The sequence below is a fragment of the Ylistrum balloti genome, unplaced genomic scaffold (assembly GCF_031769215.1).
Source record: "Ylistrum balloti isolate Yb309-2 unplaced genomic scaffold, AGI_CSIRO_Ybal_v1 Utg370842, whole genome shotgun sequence".
NCBI lineage: Eukaryota > Metazoa > Mollusca > Bivalvia > Pectinida > Pectinidae > Ylistrum > Ylistrum balloti.
In genome coordinates this window covers 213,742-236,635 of record NW_026782485.1, presented here as the reverse complement: position 1 = coordinate 236,635, position 22,894 = coordinate 213,742, and the positions used below count along the sequence as shown (strand labels likewise).

Genomic DNA, 22,894 nt, shown 5'->3' with positions numbered 1-22,894 from the left:
AGAATGAGTGGTGACACCAGAATGAGTGGTGACACCAGGGATCAATACTTCATTCAGAATGAGTGGTGACACCAGGGATCCATACTTCATTCAGAATGAGTGGTGACACCAGGGATCCATACTTCATTCAGAATGAGTGGTGACACCAGGGACCAATACTTCATTCAGAATGAGTGACGACACCAGGGACCAATACTTCATTCAGAATGAGTGGTGACACCAGGGATCAATACTACATTCAGAATGAGTGGTGACACCAGGGATCAATACTTCATTCAGAATGAGTGACGACACCAGGGAAGAATGAGTGACGACATCAGGGATCAATACTTCATTCAGAATGAGTGGTGACACCAGGGAAGAATGAGTGACGACATCAGGGATCATTACTTTATTCAGAATGAGTGGGTAGCTCTAGCTATCGCTCGCCAAAAACAAGTAAAAATAGAAACGTGTCAACATAATCATAATCCAAACACAAAACGACTGAGATCCTGGCTCCGCATTGGAATTCTTCAGGGATAAGAATTGTATTGTATGAATTTCAATGTTATCATTAGTAAATAGGTAAATATGTATTCTCATATAATCCAAGCGGTTTTCAAGATATTTGTTTAAATCAATGTAATTTTCATTATAATTCCTTTCAACAAGTTGATAATATCAAACTCTGACACAGTTGGGGTAATTATTCCTGATCTATAAAACAAGGAAGAAACGACATCCCCCCTGACCATACAGACAGCGGTCAACTGTATAGGTTATCGTGCTGTTTGGTACACGTTGTTTTCTGTTACATGTACCGCCTCTTTCAACAAGTCTTCAGTAAAGTGTCTTAACTAATGGAAGTCTACTCTCTCACTGTAACAAGTTTGAAAACTATAGGCAAATTCATTCACAGACATTCAGGGAAAGATCCATCCAATGTGTGGTTTTGAAGTAACGACAGCAACTTTCGACTTGGTATAAGGAATATCAATATTTTTTAATTGGGTATCGAGTTGTGCAACCATTTTGATTGAAATGGGACCATAACAATAAATCAGTGGGCAAAAATAGCACCAGAATATTAGTCTTTGTACAACAATTTATTGTAATAACCATCGTGTTAGTGGTACTTAATTACGTATACCTGTGTACCATGTCTGTACTTACTTATTATCTATAAGTATCACTTGTCATTATGTTAAGATGTGGGGAACAAAAAAACCACTGTGTGGGTTTTCCACGACAGGAAGAGCTCCGTGACAAATGAAACAGGCCTAGAGATAAATACTCTGTTACCAGGCGTTAAGCAAACGTGTATTGCGTCTTCTATCAAATCGTTTTCATTTTTTTACATACTCTTACAAACGTGCTACAAAACAACAATGTAATAGAAATCACTTCAATACCAACAGACACTGCAATTATTGACAAGCGTCTAACCAACTAGGAATGTCTCGCCCTAGCTCTCCTTGGCGCTTAGGTATGCTTGGTAACAGACGGGTCAAAATAATTACGCATATTTGTTTGTCTTTTGGTAGGATAATTTTCGTACTCATCTGAGTTTCCAGATGCCTGATATTACTGCACTATTCTGTACTACTGGTATATCAGAAGGATACGTACTTTTTTCTACGTTTCTAAATAAAAACGAGATATTAGCTATTCTTTGTTGTTATGTATGTGCATTACTACGTGCCGTTTCAAGTTTATCATTTGGCATACAACTATCAGCTAAATCGGAATCAGAACCACTCTGTTCGTTTAAGCTTACATCATAGCGAAGACTACAAATTCTGCAGGAAACGTTGGAAATTTTTCACTGGGTTGAATATTTTTCATAATGTGAAATCTATTGCGTGAAGGGAATTCGTCTGGCCAAACTAACGTCTCTGTACCTTGTAACCCGGGTCGTATATAACACTGAGGAAACACTAGACTGATTTATAGTGCACTTGACAAAATGTCACTTTTGTTTGTATAATGTCAAAGTCCATGTTGGATGATAAATTAAAAAGAATTATATGAAACTGAAATATGACAATGTCAAATACCTCCACTGCCTCAAGTGGCATGAAAGAGTATTTTAAATGAGTGTGGTTTGCATTTTTAATTTCACTTTGAAAAAATACAATGCCACTCCACTTAAAAATGTGTGCGAATGTTTCACCCTCTTGCAACCTATTGATACAACGCCGTTAACTTCCTGAAACAAAGTTATCTTGAGTAATTTTTTCTGATGAAATTCTCTATGATTATTGAAGAAAATGAGTTTATTATACAGATAAAGGGGAAGTATTATACTAAGTCATTTTTCGTGATTTCTTTTCACTTATATTTGTCATTTATTCATTGAATTTTCACGTGCAAGTATCTATGAATTTAACATTCCAGACTGAGTATTTCTTTTTTCGTACAACAGAATAGAGCAGATATCAATTATTACATCATTTGTTTGTGAGAGTTACGTTATCTGAAAATGACGTCATTTCCTCACGCAATTTAATGACGTAACAATTAATAGTTTAAAATTAGAAAAGACGGGAAAAGGTGTGGGTGCTTGTGCTGTAGTCTTAGAGTGGGAAAGCACTATGGAGAACGATGACATTCGAAAACTATTCAAGAACACAACTGAACAATGTTCATACATACATCCGAAGAAATATATCATTTAGAAGTATTCGCTCTGTGGCTTATGATCAATAATAGATTCGATAAAAAGTGAATTCTTTGGAGTCACGTCATCTAAAGAAATGATAAGATGACATCACAAATGAACTTATACAAATCAGGAAGGGAAAAAAAGTAAAATTGGGACCGTGAAACTGTCTATCTAACATATCAGTGACGAAATACAAATAATTAGAAATTCCGATCCTGATGGTGTGGTTCTTCATCTTCAGATTAAGGCAGTCTTTAATAATAGATATGATCTGCGGGACTGAGATTTTACGTTCTTATACTGAACATTTAGGAAGAGTATTTAATTTGTGACTAAAACGTCTGATAAGGCTTTCATCTCGTTAGTGATCATGTTTAGGATTGATACGGCCATTAGAGTCCCAGACTATTTACCTAAGTCCGTGTTAGAACTGAGGAGAGTGCTTCTAGTAAAACTGTTACGTATTACTAATGGAATTGTGCGATAGATGCCTGAATTATGAATAATGATCAAATTTAATTATTTGTAAAATATGTATGATATTGACAATATAATGCAGTAACCGTATATGTATAACACACTGATCTGATGAATTATGAAACATGAAAAACATTTTTAAAGTCTGGTTAAATAGCAGGATCGCTCAGAATTTTATTAAAACATGTAAATACGGGTAATGGTTCACTTGCCGAGGGTGAAATCAGTTATCTCCCCACCCCTCGATTCCAGAATGGATTTTTTTCTGAGTACACTCACCAGCATTACACGGTCGGGTCCTCCGAGACCAACGCTTGCTGTTCTACCCTCATCCAAGGAATTTCCACTATCTTGTGATGATAACTTGGCCTTTTTTAATCCAACAATGTACACAAAACACGATATCAGTACACACACGAACAACATTTTTCCTAACGTCCGAAACATTTTAATTCGACTAGCACAACACTTGGTTTGATTGGTATAATTATTACACTGGCTCCAGACTTCACTATCAGTCGAAGAATGCTGTGTAGGTACGGTATATTGGAAGGAAACACAAGCGGGGTTTTTGGTATTTCCAGCTACTGGGTATGTAGATTTACTACGGCTACAATATAGTATATTATCACTACCATCTTTTTGTGAAAATGAAGAGTTGAAGGAAGGTAAGGGCTGGATATGTCTTTCCTGATCCCTACCCCAGCATACCCCACACCGGTTGTTCCGGAGAGTCCGACACTGATATTGTGAATACGATGGGTTGACGAGAGTGAGATCGTCCTTGGCGTACCGCGTTTCCGGTGGGGATCTGTTTAATCTTGTACCCTGGTCTCTGACCCTGAAACAGCAAAAACAAAAAAGACTAAATAAAATAACAAAAAATAATTGATAATTTGATGCGTAGAAACATAAGAAGATAAAGTTTCTTATAATACAACTGAAAGAAAAAATCAAAATGTGAAAATGATTTTGGCGAGATCTTGTTTTCACTGTAATATATTATGAAACAATGGCTCCATGACTGTAATATTTTGAATGTTTTCTCCATCTGACACATTTACATATCGTATGTTGAGAAAACCTTTCCTTTTCCACAATATACATCATCAATTTAGCTAAACGCCACCTTTAAATTACGCAATAATCGACAGTAAGACATGACTGGCAGAAAAATGGAGTATATAAACAAATTTTAGAGTTTTTGTTATTTATATTGGAGGAAGACACGAAAATAAAATGTTCTCTCCCATAAATCTTCTAGAATCGCGAAAGATCGACGAAAACTGTTACCAAAAGATAAAAGTCACTTCCCTGTAGCTAAGGCCCAACAATCACAAATATATATGTATGTGTCAATGTAGCTTTCTTCGTCAGGTTGGGATCTTAGCTAGACGAAATTGTAAAATGATGGATGAGATGAAAACCAGGATAGATTGAAAGGAGTGGTGACAATATGCGTTGTAAGTTTCGTAAATCTTTTATATCTTAAAAATTGATAAAGGTTCAACAACACGCAAGAAACATCAACACTTCTGTTGAAAGAACACATAAAAGTGAGTTTTCTCAAACAACACTGTTTTAAGGCTCCATGGGCTATCAGCAAGTGTTTCAGAAACAAGCAAGATCCAATTTCAGGTAATATCATTAACAAACAGCAATGAAGTTAAAAACTAGTTGGAATATGGCTTTTTCCTTCCGACAGGCCAGCTGTAAATCGTGGTAATGCTTTCTATAAGATAGCTGATCATCGGTGGACTTTTGCCATTTATTATACAAATAAAAAAAATCTCTGACGGAAATTATATTTTTTATAAAGATTGAACATTCTTCCTGTTGGCTCTTCTATCTATTTCGGATACATCAGATAGATTGTAAACTTCACATGAACGCACCGGTCTGTCGCTCGTCTCAAACACGAATACAACGGTCTACTCGTTTGTTTCAAACAAGTAACGAAATTAACATGATGTACAATTTAATTCAAGTTCTGCTCTAGTGTTCTATGATTGGATCAAATCACGATGGCAGAAACCTTTTAATAAAGTTGTTGGCAGTGTTTGTCGATCTGAGCGATATTAGTAATGATCGTTTCTGATTTGGTTGTGAATCATCCAGCCTTGTTGTATGTCCAAAGAACTTATCTCAAACGTAAAGAAACTTTTAGTGGATAGACAACAACGTTTAAGGCGATAAAACGGAACATATAGGAAAAACCCAGGGAGAAATTCGAGCATGCTGAGTTTTTTTCTCTCCGATGTATATAGATAGATGAAAAACACAGCGTGTGTTTATTAAGTTATCTTAATAATAATGCTAGGCTGTGTTACAGAAGACATCGTTTACAAGTCAATCACTTAGGTTATATAACTACGAAACAGCGCCCCTTCCATTCGTTACCGAAACATTGTTTGATATCTGAAGCAATCTGGTCCCTGAGTTGTCTTCCCTTATAATCGGTAAGTAATTTACCAAATGACACATCTCAGTAAGAAGGTAATCATTTCCAAATGTCAATCGGCATTCCTTCGTCAATATTCGTCAACGGTCGGAATTTTGTTCTCTATTTTTTTTTCGCTAAAATCTCTCCGCCAGGATAGTATTACCAAAACGACATTGTACTTAAACAGTATCAAGATTTCCGAATGGAAAATCCTCGAGTTAAAAACAAGAAGAAATGTCGTTTTGTTAGGCCTCTCATCGATGCTGTTTTTCTTAAACACAAAATCTGCCTTGTTCACTTGCATCCATGCCAACAAGTGGTTTTGACAGGATTTCTGATATGTTTTTGTAGAGTAAATAGTATTAAATTTCAATGCAATATTTTGGTGTGGAAGCCTTAGGTCGGTGTTGAAGAAAACGGAAACGCATTATTACATATAATTTGGTATTGATACCTACACAAATTACTCACGGAAACTTTATTCGAGCGAAACATCAACTCAATTTAAATATATTGCTCAATTACCGTTACGAAATGTACTTGTAGTTGATGCCAAAATATATATATACATGTTTACAAATCCTTACATTCACAACAGCTATAATGTTATCTCTTTTTTACATTGACTTAAAATTGTTCAGTGTTGTCTAAAACTTTAGAGTTATTGCCCTTTAAATTCACCAAATCTAAAACGCTATCGTAGTATCTTACACTGACTAAAATGTAAGGTTGTTGTTCCTTAAAATGTAAAGATGCCGTTCCTTACACTGTAGGGTTGTCATTCCTTAAACATGAAGAGTTGTTGTCGTTTTCTTAAATAAAAAGTTATCATTCTTTACACCGTACAATTGTTGTTCCGTACGTTCAATTAAACGATGGAGTTATCGTTCATAACATTGACAAAAACAGCACAGAACGTTAGTTCTCGGCTCATATCTTCATTGTTAAAACTGCGATCGCATTTTTAATATGTTTTCTTAAGAATGGACAGCAGGGAAATATGTAGTTGATGTGAATTGAAAATTACGTAGCTTTCTTTCGGTTTCTGCTTGTCAGTTTTCCAAAATGATTTATCAAGTTAACCAAACCTGATGACATTGTTTATGAGTCAGTAGATTAATCAGTCACAACAAGTGTAACAAAAGGGATTACCCAATCACAATGTTCGTAGCAACACAAGCGCGGCTGCCCTTCCGGTCTGTCCTTGATGATCGCTGAATTTAATGTTTACTTAGATAGCCCCCTTTCCTTGACCTTTTTGATCCCTAGATCTGATGACGTGCTGACAAATTTGTCACATTCATTTTTTGCTACAAAATTCCACGGGTGGCATGAGTACACAATGAATAACGCGTAGTATTAACAAACGAGGTCGCAATCTGACAGAGCGATTGACATAAAGGAAAGATTAAAAAAGACAAGGATGATGCGACGTGCAAGTGTGCAGCTATATCTCTTGAAACCCGCATGTTGGTAGTTTTGAAAGAACGTGAATTACGACACAATGATTTATGCCAGCAAGCAGCGCACTTAATCACAAACTGAACATGTCATTTTTTAATCCGGTAGTGCATTCGATTTTTCAAGGTTTCTATAAAAATCCTGTTAATATCTTGCTTCTCTCATCCATTTTGAAATAAAGTTACAGTGTGTGATTAACATTTCAAAATGCTCGTTTGTTTTTCCCCATAATCATGACGCAATATTCAGAAATTTAATATAGCGATATACTGACTAGAAACTGAATATAGCGATATACTGACTAGAAACTGAATATAGCAATATATTGATAGTAAGTCAACATGGCAAAACATTGACCAAAACTGGAGTCAGAGGTATCGTTGTTGAGAAACTAATTTTACTACATCGCCTAAAGCGCTATGATAAACTCGATTTGGAAGCAAATGATAAAATGAAATGTATTTTGCATACGTGTAAAAACGCAACATAGCATGTTATATACACATCTAAAGAGACACATGGCTGTAGTCAACCACAAATATACACCTTGTGACACGTGGGTGTGTTGATTTTAGTTTATTTGACATTAAAAGCCGTTTCAAGCTATTTTTAGATTATTGGATGTTCAGAGTAATTTTCCATGTCTATTAATAGATTTTTATTGTTATTTAGCATTTAAAAAGTACTAACATGACTGCACTATTCAGTATACAGGCGAATAGGTGCATTTTAAACCCTCCGTCAAAAACAGCAGCCGATGTATTGACAGTTTTGTGTGCTTCCGTAAGTCGTGCTAGTGGTGCCATTCAATTGACTTGACTCCACTGCGTTCTAATTTACTCCCTAGAGTGCAGCTCGTGACATGTGTTTTAGACAATGAAAAATAATAATTTGTTTTCGACTGGCTGTAGTATTTCCTAAACATCTGTGTGATTGAAATTTGACTTCAAATGAATCATGTTTACATGTAACTATAAATTCTAATTAGAGGCTATGTGTATATCAAAAGGTGCGTTTATAATGTGCCTGTTTAAAATGGAAAATTAGTCATTCAAACTATTTTGAGATACCTTCAGAGCGTGACAAGCAGACAGGCCAGACGAACTTGATGAACTCAAACATATAGACATTTATTGATAGATTGATGTGGAAGATTGACACCGAAATATCGATTTGATGAAATACACGGACAGACAAGCATTGCCGTTTTATAGAGGTACAAAGACAGACGTTATTGTACTCAAACATATGGATAGACTTTCATAGTCCTCTTTGATATAATGAGACATCCGGACTGACATTCTCGTTTGATAGACTGAGACGCACAGATAAACTTGATATGCAAGGCAAACGGACAGACATCTTTTGATGTAACGAGACGCAAGGAATCGGCTAAATAAGTCACACAAGCAATCATTGACCAGATATCGCTTACAACGCAAACTGAGACACCTGGACATACAATTACTTCGTAAGCGAGACACACGCATGACCAGACACTACTAACGTGGTAATATGAGACACGTGCACATACAATTACTTCATAAGCGAGACACACGCATGACCAGACACTACTAACGTGGTAATATGAGACACGTGCACATACAATTACTTTATATCGTGAGACACACGCATGACCAGACACTACTAACGTGGTACACACACATACAATTACTTTATATCGTGAGACACACGCATGACCAGACACTACTAACGTGGTAATATGAGACACGTGTACACACAATTACTTTATATCGTGTGACGTACACGTAACCACTCAACACTAACGTGGTAATATGAGACACGTGTACACACAATTACTATATATCGTGTGACGTACACGTAACCACTCAACACTAACGTAGTAATATGAGACACGTGTACTCACAATTACTTTATATCGTGAGACACACGCGTTACCACTCAACACTAACATGGTAAAATGAGACACGTGTACACACAATTACTTTATATCGTGAGACACACGCGTTACCATCAACACTAACAAGGTAAAATGAGACACGTAAACATTAAGAAACACAAGTAGTCCTTATAAAGACAGTAAACTTCAAACATCTGTGATTTTGGTTCGTGAAAATAACGCCGGGAGTCCTTTTAAATGGCGAGAAACATTGAAATACTACTATTGTGTGACGAAATACAAGTAAAATATTGATTTGATAAATGCTTTTAAGTAGGGATCATTTGGGAAAGACGATAGACATAAACAGAAGATCATGACACGTGTCGTAATATTGGGACTTGACACAACCTTATCTTACGAACCACATGTGTCTATCGGGTTTATACTAGAACCAAATGAATGTTATAATATATATGCATGTATGTATGTGTTATCTACCGCACGTAGTGTAGTATAGATAGGTAACGTAAGTGTGACATGGTGTAAAAAAAGCCGAGATAACAGGGGGTTTTCCCGGTATAAAAGTATGCCTTACCTTAGGGTGGAACTTTTAGCCTGGGACTCTATGGTTGGTGGACAACTCACACACCCGCCACTTTCCTATGTTACAGATTTACATGCGATGATGCAATCTGACTGCCGTTATATATATAGACCTGCGTCTGTCAAACGAAGCTTGTCTAACATGTGTACTAAACAAATGGTAGCGGCCTTACTGGAGACAGATTGCGTACACATAATATGAATGGAAAAATTGTACTATGCATATGTAAATTTCATTTGTCAAAGCCAATTACACGTATAGCTGTCACTGCGTTAGAACGGGAATGCATGATGCAATAATTGACATGGGCTTTGCCACTGAATGTCAATACGGTGTTTATCGCCAGTAAGAAGGAAATATTTTCTCCCTGTATCTCTCTGATACATGAGAAACTATACACATACATGTGGAAAGTTGCATGTATTTTGCACTTTACTAACCTAGAAAAAGAAAGAGAAAAAAATCGGCCGGAAGTTGTAAGTAGAAAAACGCGGTGACCTGGTCATCGTGATAAAGAACTGAAGCTAACACAAAGGATAGGTGTAGTTGTGAATGTAGAGTGCAGATTTATGTAAGGGTTGGATAGAAAGAGAGAATGAACACCAGTAGATCATAGTACAGATTTATGTTAGACAGAAAGAGAGAATGAACACGAGTAGTACCAGATCGTGATGTGACGTATTACATAGTTATAAAGCGGTAATTCCTGATTTCCCGAACTCTGGTTTCCGGAACTCTGATTTCCGGAACTATTCCCATACGTATTTTGGGGTAAAATTGATACTCTTAATCCACAAATCCATGCTCCTTGAAAAGTAAGAATTAGTAGAAATAAAGCAGTATATTTACCCAGGAAATCAAATGTACACGAAATAGCATTTAACTTAGAATACCAAATCACGCGAAAATAGAGCCAAACGAAAGTTATAAGTTTAAGTCTCATTTTGAGTAATATTCCTAATCAGAAATATGTAACATGATATGGATGACTGATGAAGAAATTTTACAGTTAAACATTGAACCATTAATGTGAAAATCGTTTGTATTTTGTTTATTATACAGACATTTAATAGTACTGCAACTAAATATAAATAACAATAAAACTCTCGTGTGTTTGAAATTTGGAATTATAACCAATTGTTACAAATTTGCATGATAATACTCGACATGTTTCTCTTGAACCTAGCTGGTTAACTCTGCACCCCCCTCCCCCCTCCCCCTCCTTACCTTCACCCCGCCAGTGGCCTTGTTTTCGTAACTATCAATGCAGTTTAGAATTACAAACATTTTCATTGACATCACTGGCGATATACGAAGAAAAGCTATATACTTTTGGTGGTGGATGGAAGATAAAATGAAGAAAAAAAAAGAAAATTTGTATAAATTTTATAATCAATTTTCAAATGTAATCTATTGGTAAGGACTAGTTTCTATGTATATCTTCGTGTTATATAATTTTTCCTAATCTTCGCTAATTTTCTCCGTTCCGTTCAAAAAATTAGAATATTAATAACGATCATTTTGGTAAACGAAGGATTACTGTCTGTTTGATAGTTACAAAAGGTCGAAGTGGTCAAGGTTATTTAAAATGATACAAAGCAGACTGCATGTCGGGCCACAGAGGGCGCTTCATGTCATGTGACAGACTGGCACGGTCTTGGGAAGAAACACGATAACATCACACACAGAAGAATGTCTCGCGGTATCTTATGGTTGTATTATCAGACTGAGATTTTTGTAGTTTTATGTGAGGAGATGAAAAATACAAGGTTCAGTTTTCACGATAACGCTTTCAAGATACCCGATGTAAGTACACGATTTACACTATGTAAATGTCTGTGTCGGCATCCGGTGGCGATTACAAGGCATCTCCAAAGACAACACGGGACTGTGAATTACGTCAGTGACGTCAACTTTAAACCAACTCCTGATAAAGGGATGCTAAGTACCGAAAAACAGGACAAACCTTGTACAAAAGGCCAAAATGATATGTAAGAAATTCACTGCCGACATTAACCTATATGATGCCCTCACGATTGTAAGTAATGTGAGATATATTTTAAACGGTTTCTTGAGTCAGACGTAAAATGATATCCGCCAAGCTTTCAAAGTACGCGGAAGTCTTATCCGGGATTTTTTCCCTTACTATCGTTAAGCGTTTTAGTGCCGTGGACTATGTGCCGTACCTACGTGACCTGGTCACACAAACGCTTCCATCGACTGGTGTGAACATCAAAATGTTACAGTTCAAATAACAGGCAAACGAATGTTTCCACATGTTATACATGTTGGTTTTTTCCCTGAAGACCCCGATAAAGTAATTTCTTCACACCGTTACGTGTATATACTTAAAGAATGTCAGTGTTTACTTTGCTTCTTTTAAAGTTCCAGAATTTGTTGATGCAAGCGAGTTATCTAGGACTGCATTGCGCACGTGCAGATCGCGATACGAAGGTACCCACGGTGAGTCTTGTCCGCTCGACATATGATGACGTCATTTGATATCGGGGCCACTGTAATGTGAGAAGGTTATAGAAAGACACACAGGATTCAGAAACTCTCGGAATGTGTGAGACCCAACTTGGTGGGAAGTCTTCACGAAACATCATCAAACATTATTCAACGCACAAACGTTATATCGATATCACATCCTCATTCATGCGAGATACTTATTCTCGTGAGTCAGAAAAAAAAATTCTTGCATAAATGATCAATTGAATGCGTTATGTATCAACGATAGAATCTCCATAAATGATAGCATCAAAAAACATGAACGAATTTAAAATCTGTTAAAGATTTCAAACACAATTTTAAAATAAGATTGATAACATATCTTTAGCGATTAAGAATCAAGAAGTTTGAGTCAAACAGAACCCTGGGAATACCAAAGTTACACAGTGATTCTAGACTTTAAAAATTGTAGACACGATCTTATCCCGATCTCGATCGAATCAAATCGAAAGTAACGTGCAAAATATATCTATCTTAATAAAATAGTAATTCGTTCTTAACGTTGATCAAAATGGGAGTAAAAGGCGATGAAATGTACTAATAACACAAAGACAACGACAAGCATGTTAGTAAAGTATAATTCAAGTAATGAAATGTTCTCATAATAAGAACCGAGTTAATAAAAACGAAGTCATCAGGCATTTTAACGAGAATCGAACACGTCTCGCTTTATATCTCAAAACGGAACAACCAGACACCAACCCGCATCGAACACATCTCGCTTTATATCTCAAAACGGAACAACCAGACACCAACCCGCATCGAACACATCTCGCTTTATATCTCAAAACGGAACAACCAGACACCAACCCGCATCGAACACATCTGACTTCACAGAACGAGACCACACACAACGAACAACCAGTATGTCTCGTAATCATATGGTATATGTTTTTCCCGTCAGAGAGTCAAATGTAAAGATATTTTTTCCGACAAAACCGAATGTCAATATTAGTAAATCTTAAAAATAATTACTATAGTGTATACGATATGTACTTACCCAACGTGCTCACATAGCCAAAAGAAACAGACATTTAAAACAACCAATGTAAGTACATATTTGTGTGTATGAGACTAGAGTGACCATTGGTCAAGTTTTGTTATCACAACAGATTGTCCGTTCAGTAAAGCCGTTCTTATCGTGTTTATTTGAAACACTTGGATAGAAAACTATTTCTAGCCGACGGATGCCCTTGATATCAAAACCTGACAAATATTGCTAGCTTATAATGATACACAAGCTAACTTTAAAATCAACTTATTTTCATGTTCAATAGACTAAGATATTTAAACATTGGTAACAATTATTTAACAATGCTTAAAGAAGCATCACCATAGTTATAATTCAACATTTTAGTAAATATCTGTAACGGTATATTTCCTTAATGAGGGCGAAAGCTGTACAGACTTATAACATCGGGATGTGTACTTTAACCGAGAGATAATAATTGGAGGGACATGTACTTTAGCGTTAAAGTTTTACATTAAAATCTGTGTCAAACTTATCGTCAAAACTATAACGATATGTTTAGTATGACGTCATGGCGATGCTGCCTCATTTCCGGTAATTTTGTTTTATTTCCTGTTTTTATATATTTTTCTTCAAAAATGACACCGACTCAATATACATACTAATGTATATAAACAACGATTTGGTTTCCTCGAAAAATCACCCAAAATCAGAGATACTGATTCGGTTACAAAAAAATGTGCGGGTTAGACAACCTCTTTTATTTGAAACGTTTTTAGGCAAATTTGCTTTGTTCTCACTTTTCCCCTTCTTTTCAAGGCTGTTTTCTCGCCTCCACTGTATTTACCTTATATCCGGTTTGTTGACTGACAGGCAATTTTAGTCTTACTTCCGGTGTAATTCTTTCGGCAACAGTGTCTCTCTCTCTCTCGGATGTATGGTCTCAAACATGATATTATTTGTACTTAAAGTTCTAATTTCTCGCTTCCGGTATAATTGATATATATAAATATACGGTGATATTCAACACCCGGTGCAACTAAAATCATTTCCTTTTCCTTTTTTTAAATCAAACTTTGATTCAAAATTACAAAAAAGTAAAGAAGTGAGCAACTGGAGTAGTGCCGTGTGCAGTGGATGTATCTTCCTGCCAAGTGGTCCGGGATATTACCGGATAGGATCTTCCAAGTTGCGGAATACTTTGCGCCGAATATATTGACGCTGCCGGGAACTACCAACCTCCTAATGGACGATTACCGGTAGTGATGGAAACATCGACTTATTTTTTACAGGAAGAAAGAAACACTTCAAGCGCAAAAATTGATGTTCCAGTGGAGTTTGGAGTATCAAAACAGGATTAATTACCATTAGCTCCAACGTCAGGTAAACAGCTCTTTTTAGGAGTTTCTTAGTCTTTCTATACGAACACGTGCAAACGTATCTATATCACCACATCACTTATATCAGGAGCGGCCAATTAAGTTAAAACCGCAGTAAACAACACGAGGATGATAAATTGTTGGCTAATCTCGAAAATACCTAAAATCTCAGAACATGAGTTGTATAAGAAAGAAAATCCAGGAGCATCACATGACGTTGAGACATATCATTGTCAATTGTTCACGTGATGACTGAAATTTGTCCATTGTTTTGTTCCTCGCCAGTGCTTCATAACTCCCATGGTTTTTGTCATTACACTTCTCACAGATGATGTTCATCGTTTTCATTGGTTGATTTTTGAAAAAATGAAATATGTCGACTTAGAAGAATCCCTTTATGTCAAGCAATTATGCAGCTTCCCTCCCCCTCCATTCCAACCCCCTTAGCCAAACCCCGATGAAAGAGCGACACGTGAAATTTCATTTACCCGACGCAGAAACATTTTTTTCTGGGGCAAAATCGTCGATATTTTTATCTATGGTGTATATCAAGTATGGGAACGTTATTTTTTTTATTATACTTTAAAATTAGAACAAAAAGAATATAGTAAAACCATTCTCAAATGTAGATTTTAAACATCCGTTATCAAAATACCCAATGGATTTGTACGAGCTACAAAATATGATAAAATCGCGTTAATGAAAATACATGGAACCCGCTTTACTGTGATAAACCTCCCAGATTCTGACCCACATTCCACTGACGTTTGTACACGTGCATGTGCGTACAAAATTGCACTGCATTCCAGTGCCTGTATATCGGAGACCGACCACATGTTCAGCAGACTGTTTTACACGGCCATCTTAACATCAACAATTACACGATCACAATACTAGAATGGCGATCAAAAGCCCCACAGAAAACTCAGACTTCACAAGAAGGAGATTTTTGACATTATAAGCCCTAATTGCTTTAACAGTATATGCAACGTAAACAAACACGTATACATCTAGTATGAAGAGTTCTCTAGTTAAAAACGATATTGTAGTATGACGGATGTATTTGGTGTTGTTACTATTTTACTAGAGGAAGGAGAGACATTTGGTGATATTTTCATTTTAAGAGAGGAGGGAGACCCTTAAGTGATATTTTCATTTTTTTCAAGAGGGAAGAGAGACCATGATGTCTCACATAAGTCATTTTTGTAATATCGTTAGCTTTGTATTATTGAAGGAAAATTAGGGCGACGAGGGTTTAGGGTGAGGGGATTGGGTTGGGATAGGGATAAAGGGGGTTGGGATGGGGATAAAGGGGGTTGGGATGGGAGTTAGGTGGGTCGAGTGGATCGGGATGGGGTTAAGGGGCTTGAGTGAAGAGGGATGGGAGTTAAGCTGCTGAGCTGGTTGGGATATAGGTTAAGGGGGGTTAGTGGGTAGGAATGGGGGTTCAGGAGTTAAGTTGGTTGGAAAGGGGGTTTAAAGGGGTTGAGTATGTAGGTTAACGTGTTGAGTTGGTTGGGGTGGGGATTAGAGGGATTGAGTGAATAGGAATGGGAGTTCAGGGGTTGAGATGGTTGGGATAGGGGTTAAGGAGGTAAGTGGGTAGGGATGGGGGTTCAGGAGTTGTTTAGACCGGGATTGAAGGGCGTTGAGTGGATTTGAATAGGGATTGGGGGCTTGAGTGGGTAGAGATTGGTGTTAAGAGGGTTGAGTGGATTACGATTGTGGCTAATAGGGTTGAATTGATCATGATGGGGGTAGGAAGGGGCTGATTGGGTTGGGATGTGGGCTAAGTAGGTTGAGTGAATAAGGATAGAAGAAAAGAGGGTTGAGTTCATTGGGATCAGGATAAGAGGAAGTTGAATAGGAATGGCTGGATTGAGATATTTAGTGTGTTGAGATGGGGGTTAGGTGGATAGGAATGGATGTTAAGGGTGTTGAGTTGGTTGGGATGGGATTAGACAGGGTTTGGTTGGTTTTGGATGGGGGCTAAGGAGGGTGAGAGGGCTGCAATGGGATTAGAAAGGGTTGAGTTGGTTTGGGATGGGGGCTAAGGAGGGTGAGAGGGTTGGTTAGAATGGGATTAGACAGGGTTGAGTTAGTTTTGGATGGGGGCTAAGGAGGGTAAGAGGGTTGGAATGGGATCAGACAGGGTTGAGTTGGTTTTGGATGGGGGCTAAGGAGGGTGAGAGGGTTGGAATGGGATCAGACAGGGTTGAGTTGGTTTGGGATTAGGGGAAAGGGGGTTTGAGTTGGTCGGGTTTAGGGTAAAGGGGGTTTGAGTTGGTCGGGATTAGGGGAAAGGGGGTTTGAGTTGGTCGGGATTAGGGTAAAGGGGATTTGAGTTGGTCGGGATTAGGGGAAAGGGGGTTTGAGTTTGTCAGGATTAGGGTAAAGGGGGTTTGAGTTGGTCGGGATTAGGGTAAAGGGGGTGCTGAGTGGGTTGGTATGGGGTTAATATAGTTTAAAACTGTACCACACTTGATGGCTTGTAAAGAAATGATATGTTTAATACAAAAAAGTAATAATGGTAAGTATCGTACCTAGTTACAAAATAGAGTCTTTCATATTTATCTTCCAGAAGAAAATACTTTTTCTGTTCTCCATCCCCACAAGTTCGTCAACAATAGCATCGTGATTTACAGGACCAGGGGATCGTCTGTAATGTACAAATTACGAAACCTTTCCCTTCCTGGACATTTGATAACAGTAAAAGTTGTCTTCCGTTTTGTTTTGGTGTCGCCTCGACACCTACCTTTTCTCATCCACTGATATACGTTTGCTATGAGAGATTCCACGGTGACATATTGTTGCGTACTTTCTGTATCTAATAAAGTCTGCGATTTATATCAATTGTATGCATTGATACACAGTCCAGAATGGCAATTCTATAACAATATGCACGAACGGACTTGATTTTTTCTTAAATATTTTATTTTAAATATGGTGTGAACGCCGTGTATAATATTCATGAAATACATTGACATTATCTTCTAAAAACATCTAAGAAAATATTGAACCTTTTCTGAAATACCAGGAAAGGCAATGATGTAAATACCCTATTAATGCTTTAGTCTCTAGGTGCTCAAACATTTAAATCCGTTTTTTTTTTCAAAACGTCTCAACCAATCAGATTTTATCTACGGCGATATTTCCTTGTTTGGTGCGCTAAGCCAATCCCGAACGAAATTGCACCAAGCAATTTAGATTTTTCGTGAGCTATGTTATAATGGAAAACGTTGTTTAAGAGTGATGTCATTGACAGACAACTAGAGCAAATAAAACGATGTTTTGTCCGTATTTTGATGGTTATCTAAAATACACAATGTCGGAGATTAATCACGACAATCAAGATCCACTTGGCGACAATTTTTTCTACAAGACACTGAAAAGACGACCAATATATTACAAGACACTTAAAAAGACGACAGATTTCTAAAAGGAAACTGAAAAAGGCGACAATTTTTACATGACTCTAAAAAAGGCGACAAGTTTCTTACAAGATACCGAAAAAGACGAAAAGTTTCTGAAAGGGAACTGAAAAAGACGACAAACTTTTTATAGGATATGTAAAACTCGACAAATTTCTTACACGACTCTGAAAAACGCAACGCATTTTCTTGAAAAGACAGCGATTAATGGGCCCAATATCGTGTGACGATGAGTGTTAAAACAGATATCAGGTAAAGTACTTCAGAGGTCTATTTAGAAACAATCGTTGGTCAAAACGGGTTTAAAAGTTTAATCACACAGAAATGACAACACAAAGACAAAGCTGGAAAAGACAGTTAAAATATAAAATGAAGGTGTTGCTCTGATTCTTCAGTGTCTCGCTACATTACATAGAGGTGAACACGTAAGTCACCCCTAAAATCATTCCTGAAACGCATGATTTTGTCATCGCTATTCATATCGAAACTTCAGAAAGGAAAATGGAACACTTTTTCGAAGAAACATGCAGACAAAAATAGATCGATAGCGATGTGTCGCATGATAGCATGTACTGCACTGTTACTTTATCGCCACGTGAACAGTCAGAGTCATTCCGAGGTGGAGTCTCCTGTTAGTAGCTGGAGACTACCTCAAAGAAAACATACGCCAGACCCGTTCCTTGAGGTCAAGAGCGATTCGGCTAAAGCGTCAAGGACACCACCAAGTCGACGCAGACCGGTACGTCTCTCAGCTTTCCGAGAAACAAATAGATACATCGTCGAACCAGGCAGGATCTTCGCCTGCCAACGCTCTGAGCTATCATGGTCACGACTCGATAGTCTTCAAAAGAATTATTTTTTACCGTACTCCAGGAAATGGAGTAGTGACCTACCGCTAACATATTCTTTAATACAACATGAACATCTTATCAACAGAAAATAATTATTTGAAAAAAAATATATTATAAATATGTAGCAAAATATTAACCAATTGTCTAGCTCTCACAACCGTAAATTTCATCAAATTAATTACACTTGTTACTTTTTTGTAGATCTTTTCATGTCAAATTGTAAAAAAAAAAAAAAAAAACAAAATAAAAAAAAAAAAATTAAATAAAAAATAAAACCCCGCAATTCTTTAATATTAAAGCGGTAATTGCTTAATTTATTTTGATTTCCTAAAACAATGCGATACCTTTTAGTAAACTATGTGAAAAATGTAAAGAAAATTGCAACAATGTAATGAGAGGGATTTTTTTCTAACTTTCAGACTAGCGTCACTTTTGAAAATACAGCTTTTTGGTAGTGTTTGCTTTCTTTCCTCTCGGTACATACCACGTCATGAAATCGTATGTCCTTTCTAACGTCATAGGAACCCGTTTTAATTTACACGTGTACAAAAACAGATACACGTCTTTTAATCTCGGCTAAAATATTCTCACAGACCTAATAAGGGAACAGAGTTTGATATTGGGCTTTCTCTGCACGGCTCCTAATACTTCGTAGTAGGAGCAGTATTGAAGGGCTTAGAATATAAAATGTTTATTTACCTCGTCTAAAGTACATATGCCGGACATTCTTAAATAAATCTTATCACAAAAATTTAATCGGCAAAGCTAATAAATATTAACACATTTTGTAATACTCTTACGAATTTTTCAGTAAATTGAAATTACAAAAATAAATGCTATACTTATTGAAAATTTAAAAGGAAGTGAAAGAAAATATGGAAAATGCTTTTAACAAAAAAAACACCCACCTTGAATGCGAATTAGCAGGCCGCTCCGCTGCGATGTAAGCTGTTTGACACATGGTTAGATTATGATAAAGTTTACTGAATTACAACTACTGTCCACGTGTCAACTCGCACAGATTTAACATTGATCCGCGGTGATAATGACCTTCCTCTTGGTTCGATTTCACGTTAATACATGTATATGTATATAAGTTACGTAAGGCGTACTGTAATACCTGACCGAATGCACGTACATATGTCACAGTAAAATTTTGATGAAATGTCAACTGCAGCAAAAGGCTGTTTCCTGTGTATGCAGAGAAATGTGTGGCGGCGGATTAACAAACACCGAGAGGATAACTGACTAGGTACAATATGTATTATATATCAAATTAAAATAACCCAGTTCGTACCCGAGGTCAAAATCTAGCTTCAGATCAATAGTGTGAATTGCTTGGCGCCCACTTTTAACAGATCACGAAGACAAGAAAGTGTGATTATTTTGATTTAATACCTGCGGTTGAAGACATGCCTAAAACAAGTTTGACATTTCCGGCGGAAAGTTGTCTCAAAGTAGATATTGAATTCTGAAAGCTTTATAGTTACAATTTTGTTTGAATCTGAAATAGGATTAACAATCTGGACGATAAGAAAACAGTTTTCATAATACATATTGTTATGTTTACTAAAGGCGTCATAGAGCGCGGAGGGTAGCTTTGGTGATCACACGGCAACCCAGGAAAGACAACATTTAATATAGATATAAGAACATCTTTGGTGGGATGAGACGGTGCTTATTCGTTCGTATTAATTGTGCAGTGGATTCCAGCTGAGTATAAAGTCTAGCCTATAATAACGGGGAAGAAATGAAACCTTTTTATAGTTCACTTTCGGCCTTTTTATCATTTGAGGTAGGTATTTGTGGTAATTGTATTGCCGTGTTTTGAACGAGGATAATATCCCAAATGTCTTCTATTTACAAAGCATTAAACAACTTTTTTCTTCGTTTGATGAATTGACAAGTCAATTTCAAACATAGGAAATTGTGATCAGTTTTGGAATTTACAATGGCACTCCAGATACATCTGAGATCGATATTAGATATGGGAGTTGATATATTGATTTCTCCCCGATCAAATTTTTATCGATCTGTAATCGATACTAGATAGGTAGATGATATATTGATTTCTTTCCGTTCAAATTTTGTTATTGTAAATGTTGTAACTTTTTCACAGAAATCAATTTTCAGTTTGAATGATTTCCGTGAAAAATACACCTTCTTATATTAAAAGCGAATATTTGACCACCGGGAAAATATGTTTTAAACATGTCAATCTGTGCGGTACCTATACAGTCTGCAATTAATTAAATAATTAACTTTCAGAGACACCCGCCAGTAATCTCATTAATACGACGGTATTTTGGTCCTGTCGATACTCTCTCCTTAACAGGAAGTAGTGTCTATATAGACGCAACGTTAAAGTGACACAGCGATGACCAAAGGAAACTAGCGAGGCTTTTTAATATCAGACTAAGAGACAAAAATATGTAGAAGTTGGCTACGTGATACCGCTCCGAAATACAGAATAACATGGTATATGCTAGGTTAGGGGTAGGGAAGTACTTTTATAATTTGCTGGCCAGCTATCTTGACGTCTGACAAGAAAGTTGTATGGTAAATTCAATGAAATCGTTGTACTAAGAGCTGAATAGTTCTAGATGTTTATACACAGCTTTGTGGGTCTATCAAACAACACTTTAGTTTATATAGGAACACCGCCGCAGTCACAATACAGCTTAGTTGAGTACATTAAATTTGAACCACGTTACTGTCAGAGTCCTTTGATAGGGATAATGGAATACGTGTCAGAAAAATCTAGTGCAAGGTTGACAATCATAAATCAGTGTTATAAAACAGTAAGGTCAAATGACTGAAGTGAAGGGTAAACTCTGGGGAAAATTTGTAAAGAAAGTAAGAGACATAACAGGGAGTAGGAATGAACAAACAACAAAACAGGAAGTGATAGCAGGGAAACATCAAACTACAAAACAGGAAGTAACTGCAGGGAAACATCAAACAACAAAACAGGAAGTAACTGCAGGGAAACATCAAACAACAAAACAGGAAGTAACTGCAGGGAAACATCAAACAACAAAACAGGAAGTAACTGCAGGGAAACATCAAACAACAAAACAGGAAGTGATAGCAGGGAACAACAAAACAGGAAGTGACTGCAGGGAAACATCAAACAACAAAACAGGAAGTAACTGCAGGGAAACATCAAACAAAACAGGAATTTACAGTCAAACAACAAAACAGAATAGAACAAGCAACAAAACTGGGGAAACATCAAACAACAAAACAGGAAGTGCAGCATCAAACAACAAAACAGGAAGTGATAGCAGGGAAACATCAGGCAACAAAACAGGAAGTGATAGCAGGGAAACATCAAGCAACAAAACAGGAAGTGATAGCAGGGAAACAGGAAGTAACTGCAGGGAAACATCAAACAAAACAGGAATTTACAGTAGGAATAGAACAAGCAACAAAACTGGGAGTGGCAGCAGGAATAGAACTCACAACAAAACAGGAAGTAACTGCAGGGAAACATCAAACAACAAAACAGGAAGTAACTGCAGGGAAACATCAAGCAACAAAACAGGAAGTGATAGCAGGGAAACATCAAGCAACAAAACAGGAAGTGATAGCAGGGAAACATCAAACAACAAAACAGGAAGTAACTGCAGGGAAACATCAAACAACAAAACAGGAAGTAACTGCAGGGAAACATCAAACAAAACAGGAATTTACAGTAGGAATAGAACAAGCAACAAAACTGGGAGTGACAGCAGGAATAGAACTCACAACAAAACAGGAAGTGACTGCAGGGAAACATCAAACAACAAAACAGGAAGTAACTGCAGGGAAACATCAAACAACAAAACAGGAAGTAACTGCAGGGAAACATCAAGCAACAAAACAGGAATTTACAGGAAGTATGTGCAGGGAAACATCAAACAACAAAACAGGAAGTTACTGCAGGGAAACATCAAACAACAAAACAGGAAGTAACTGCAGGGAAACATCAAACAACAAAACAGGAAGTAACTGCAGGGAAACATCAAACAAAACAGGAATTTACAGTAGGAATAGAACAAGCAACAAAACTGGGAGTGACAGCAGGAATAGAACTCACAACAAAACAGGAAGTGACTGCAGGGAAACATCAAACAACAAAACAGGAATTTACAGTAGGAATAGAACAAGCAACAAAACTGGGAGTGACAGCAGGAATAGAACTCACAACAAAACAGGAAGTGACAGTAAAAAATTATCTTCTAACAAAGTAAGAAATGAATTTACAATCTAGA

The 22,894-nt window shown here is 36.9% G+C and overlaps 1 protein-coding gene across 1 annotated transcript in view; it reads right to left on the bottom strand.

Moving 5' to 3' along the window:
- Positions 1-22,894, bottom strand: part of LOC132559025 (uncharacterized) — an 86,800-nt gene that overhangs the window by 21,130 nt on the left and 42,776 nt on the right. Inside the window, exon 2 of the mRNA XM_060223623.1 lies at positions 3,404-3,965. Coding sequence (XP_060079606.1) covers positions 3,404-3,965 — 562 coding nt within the window. The remainder of the gene's footprint in view (positions 1-3,403; positions 3,966-22,894) is intronic.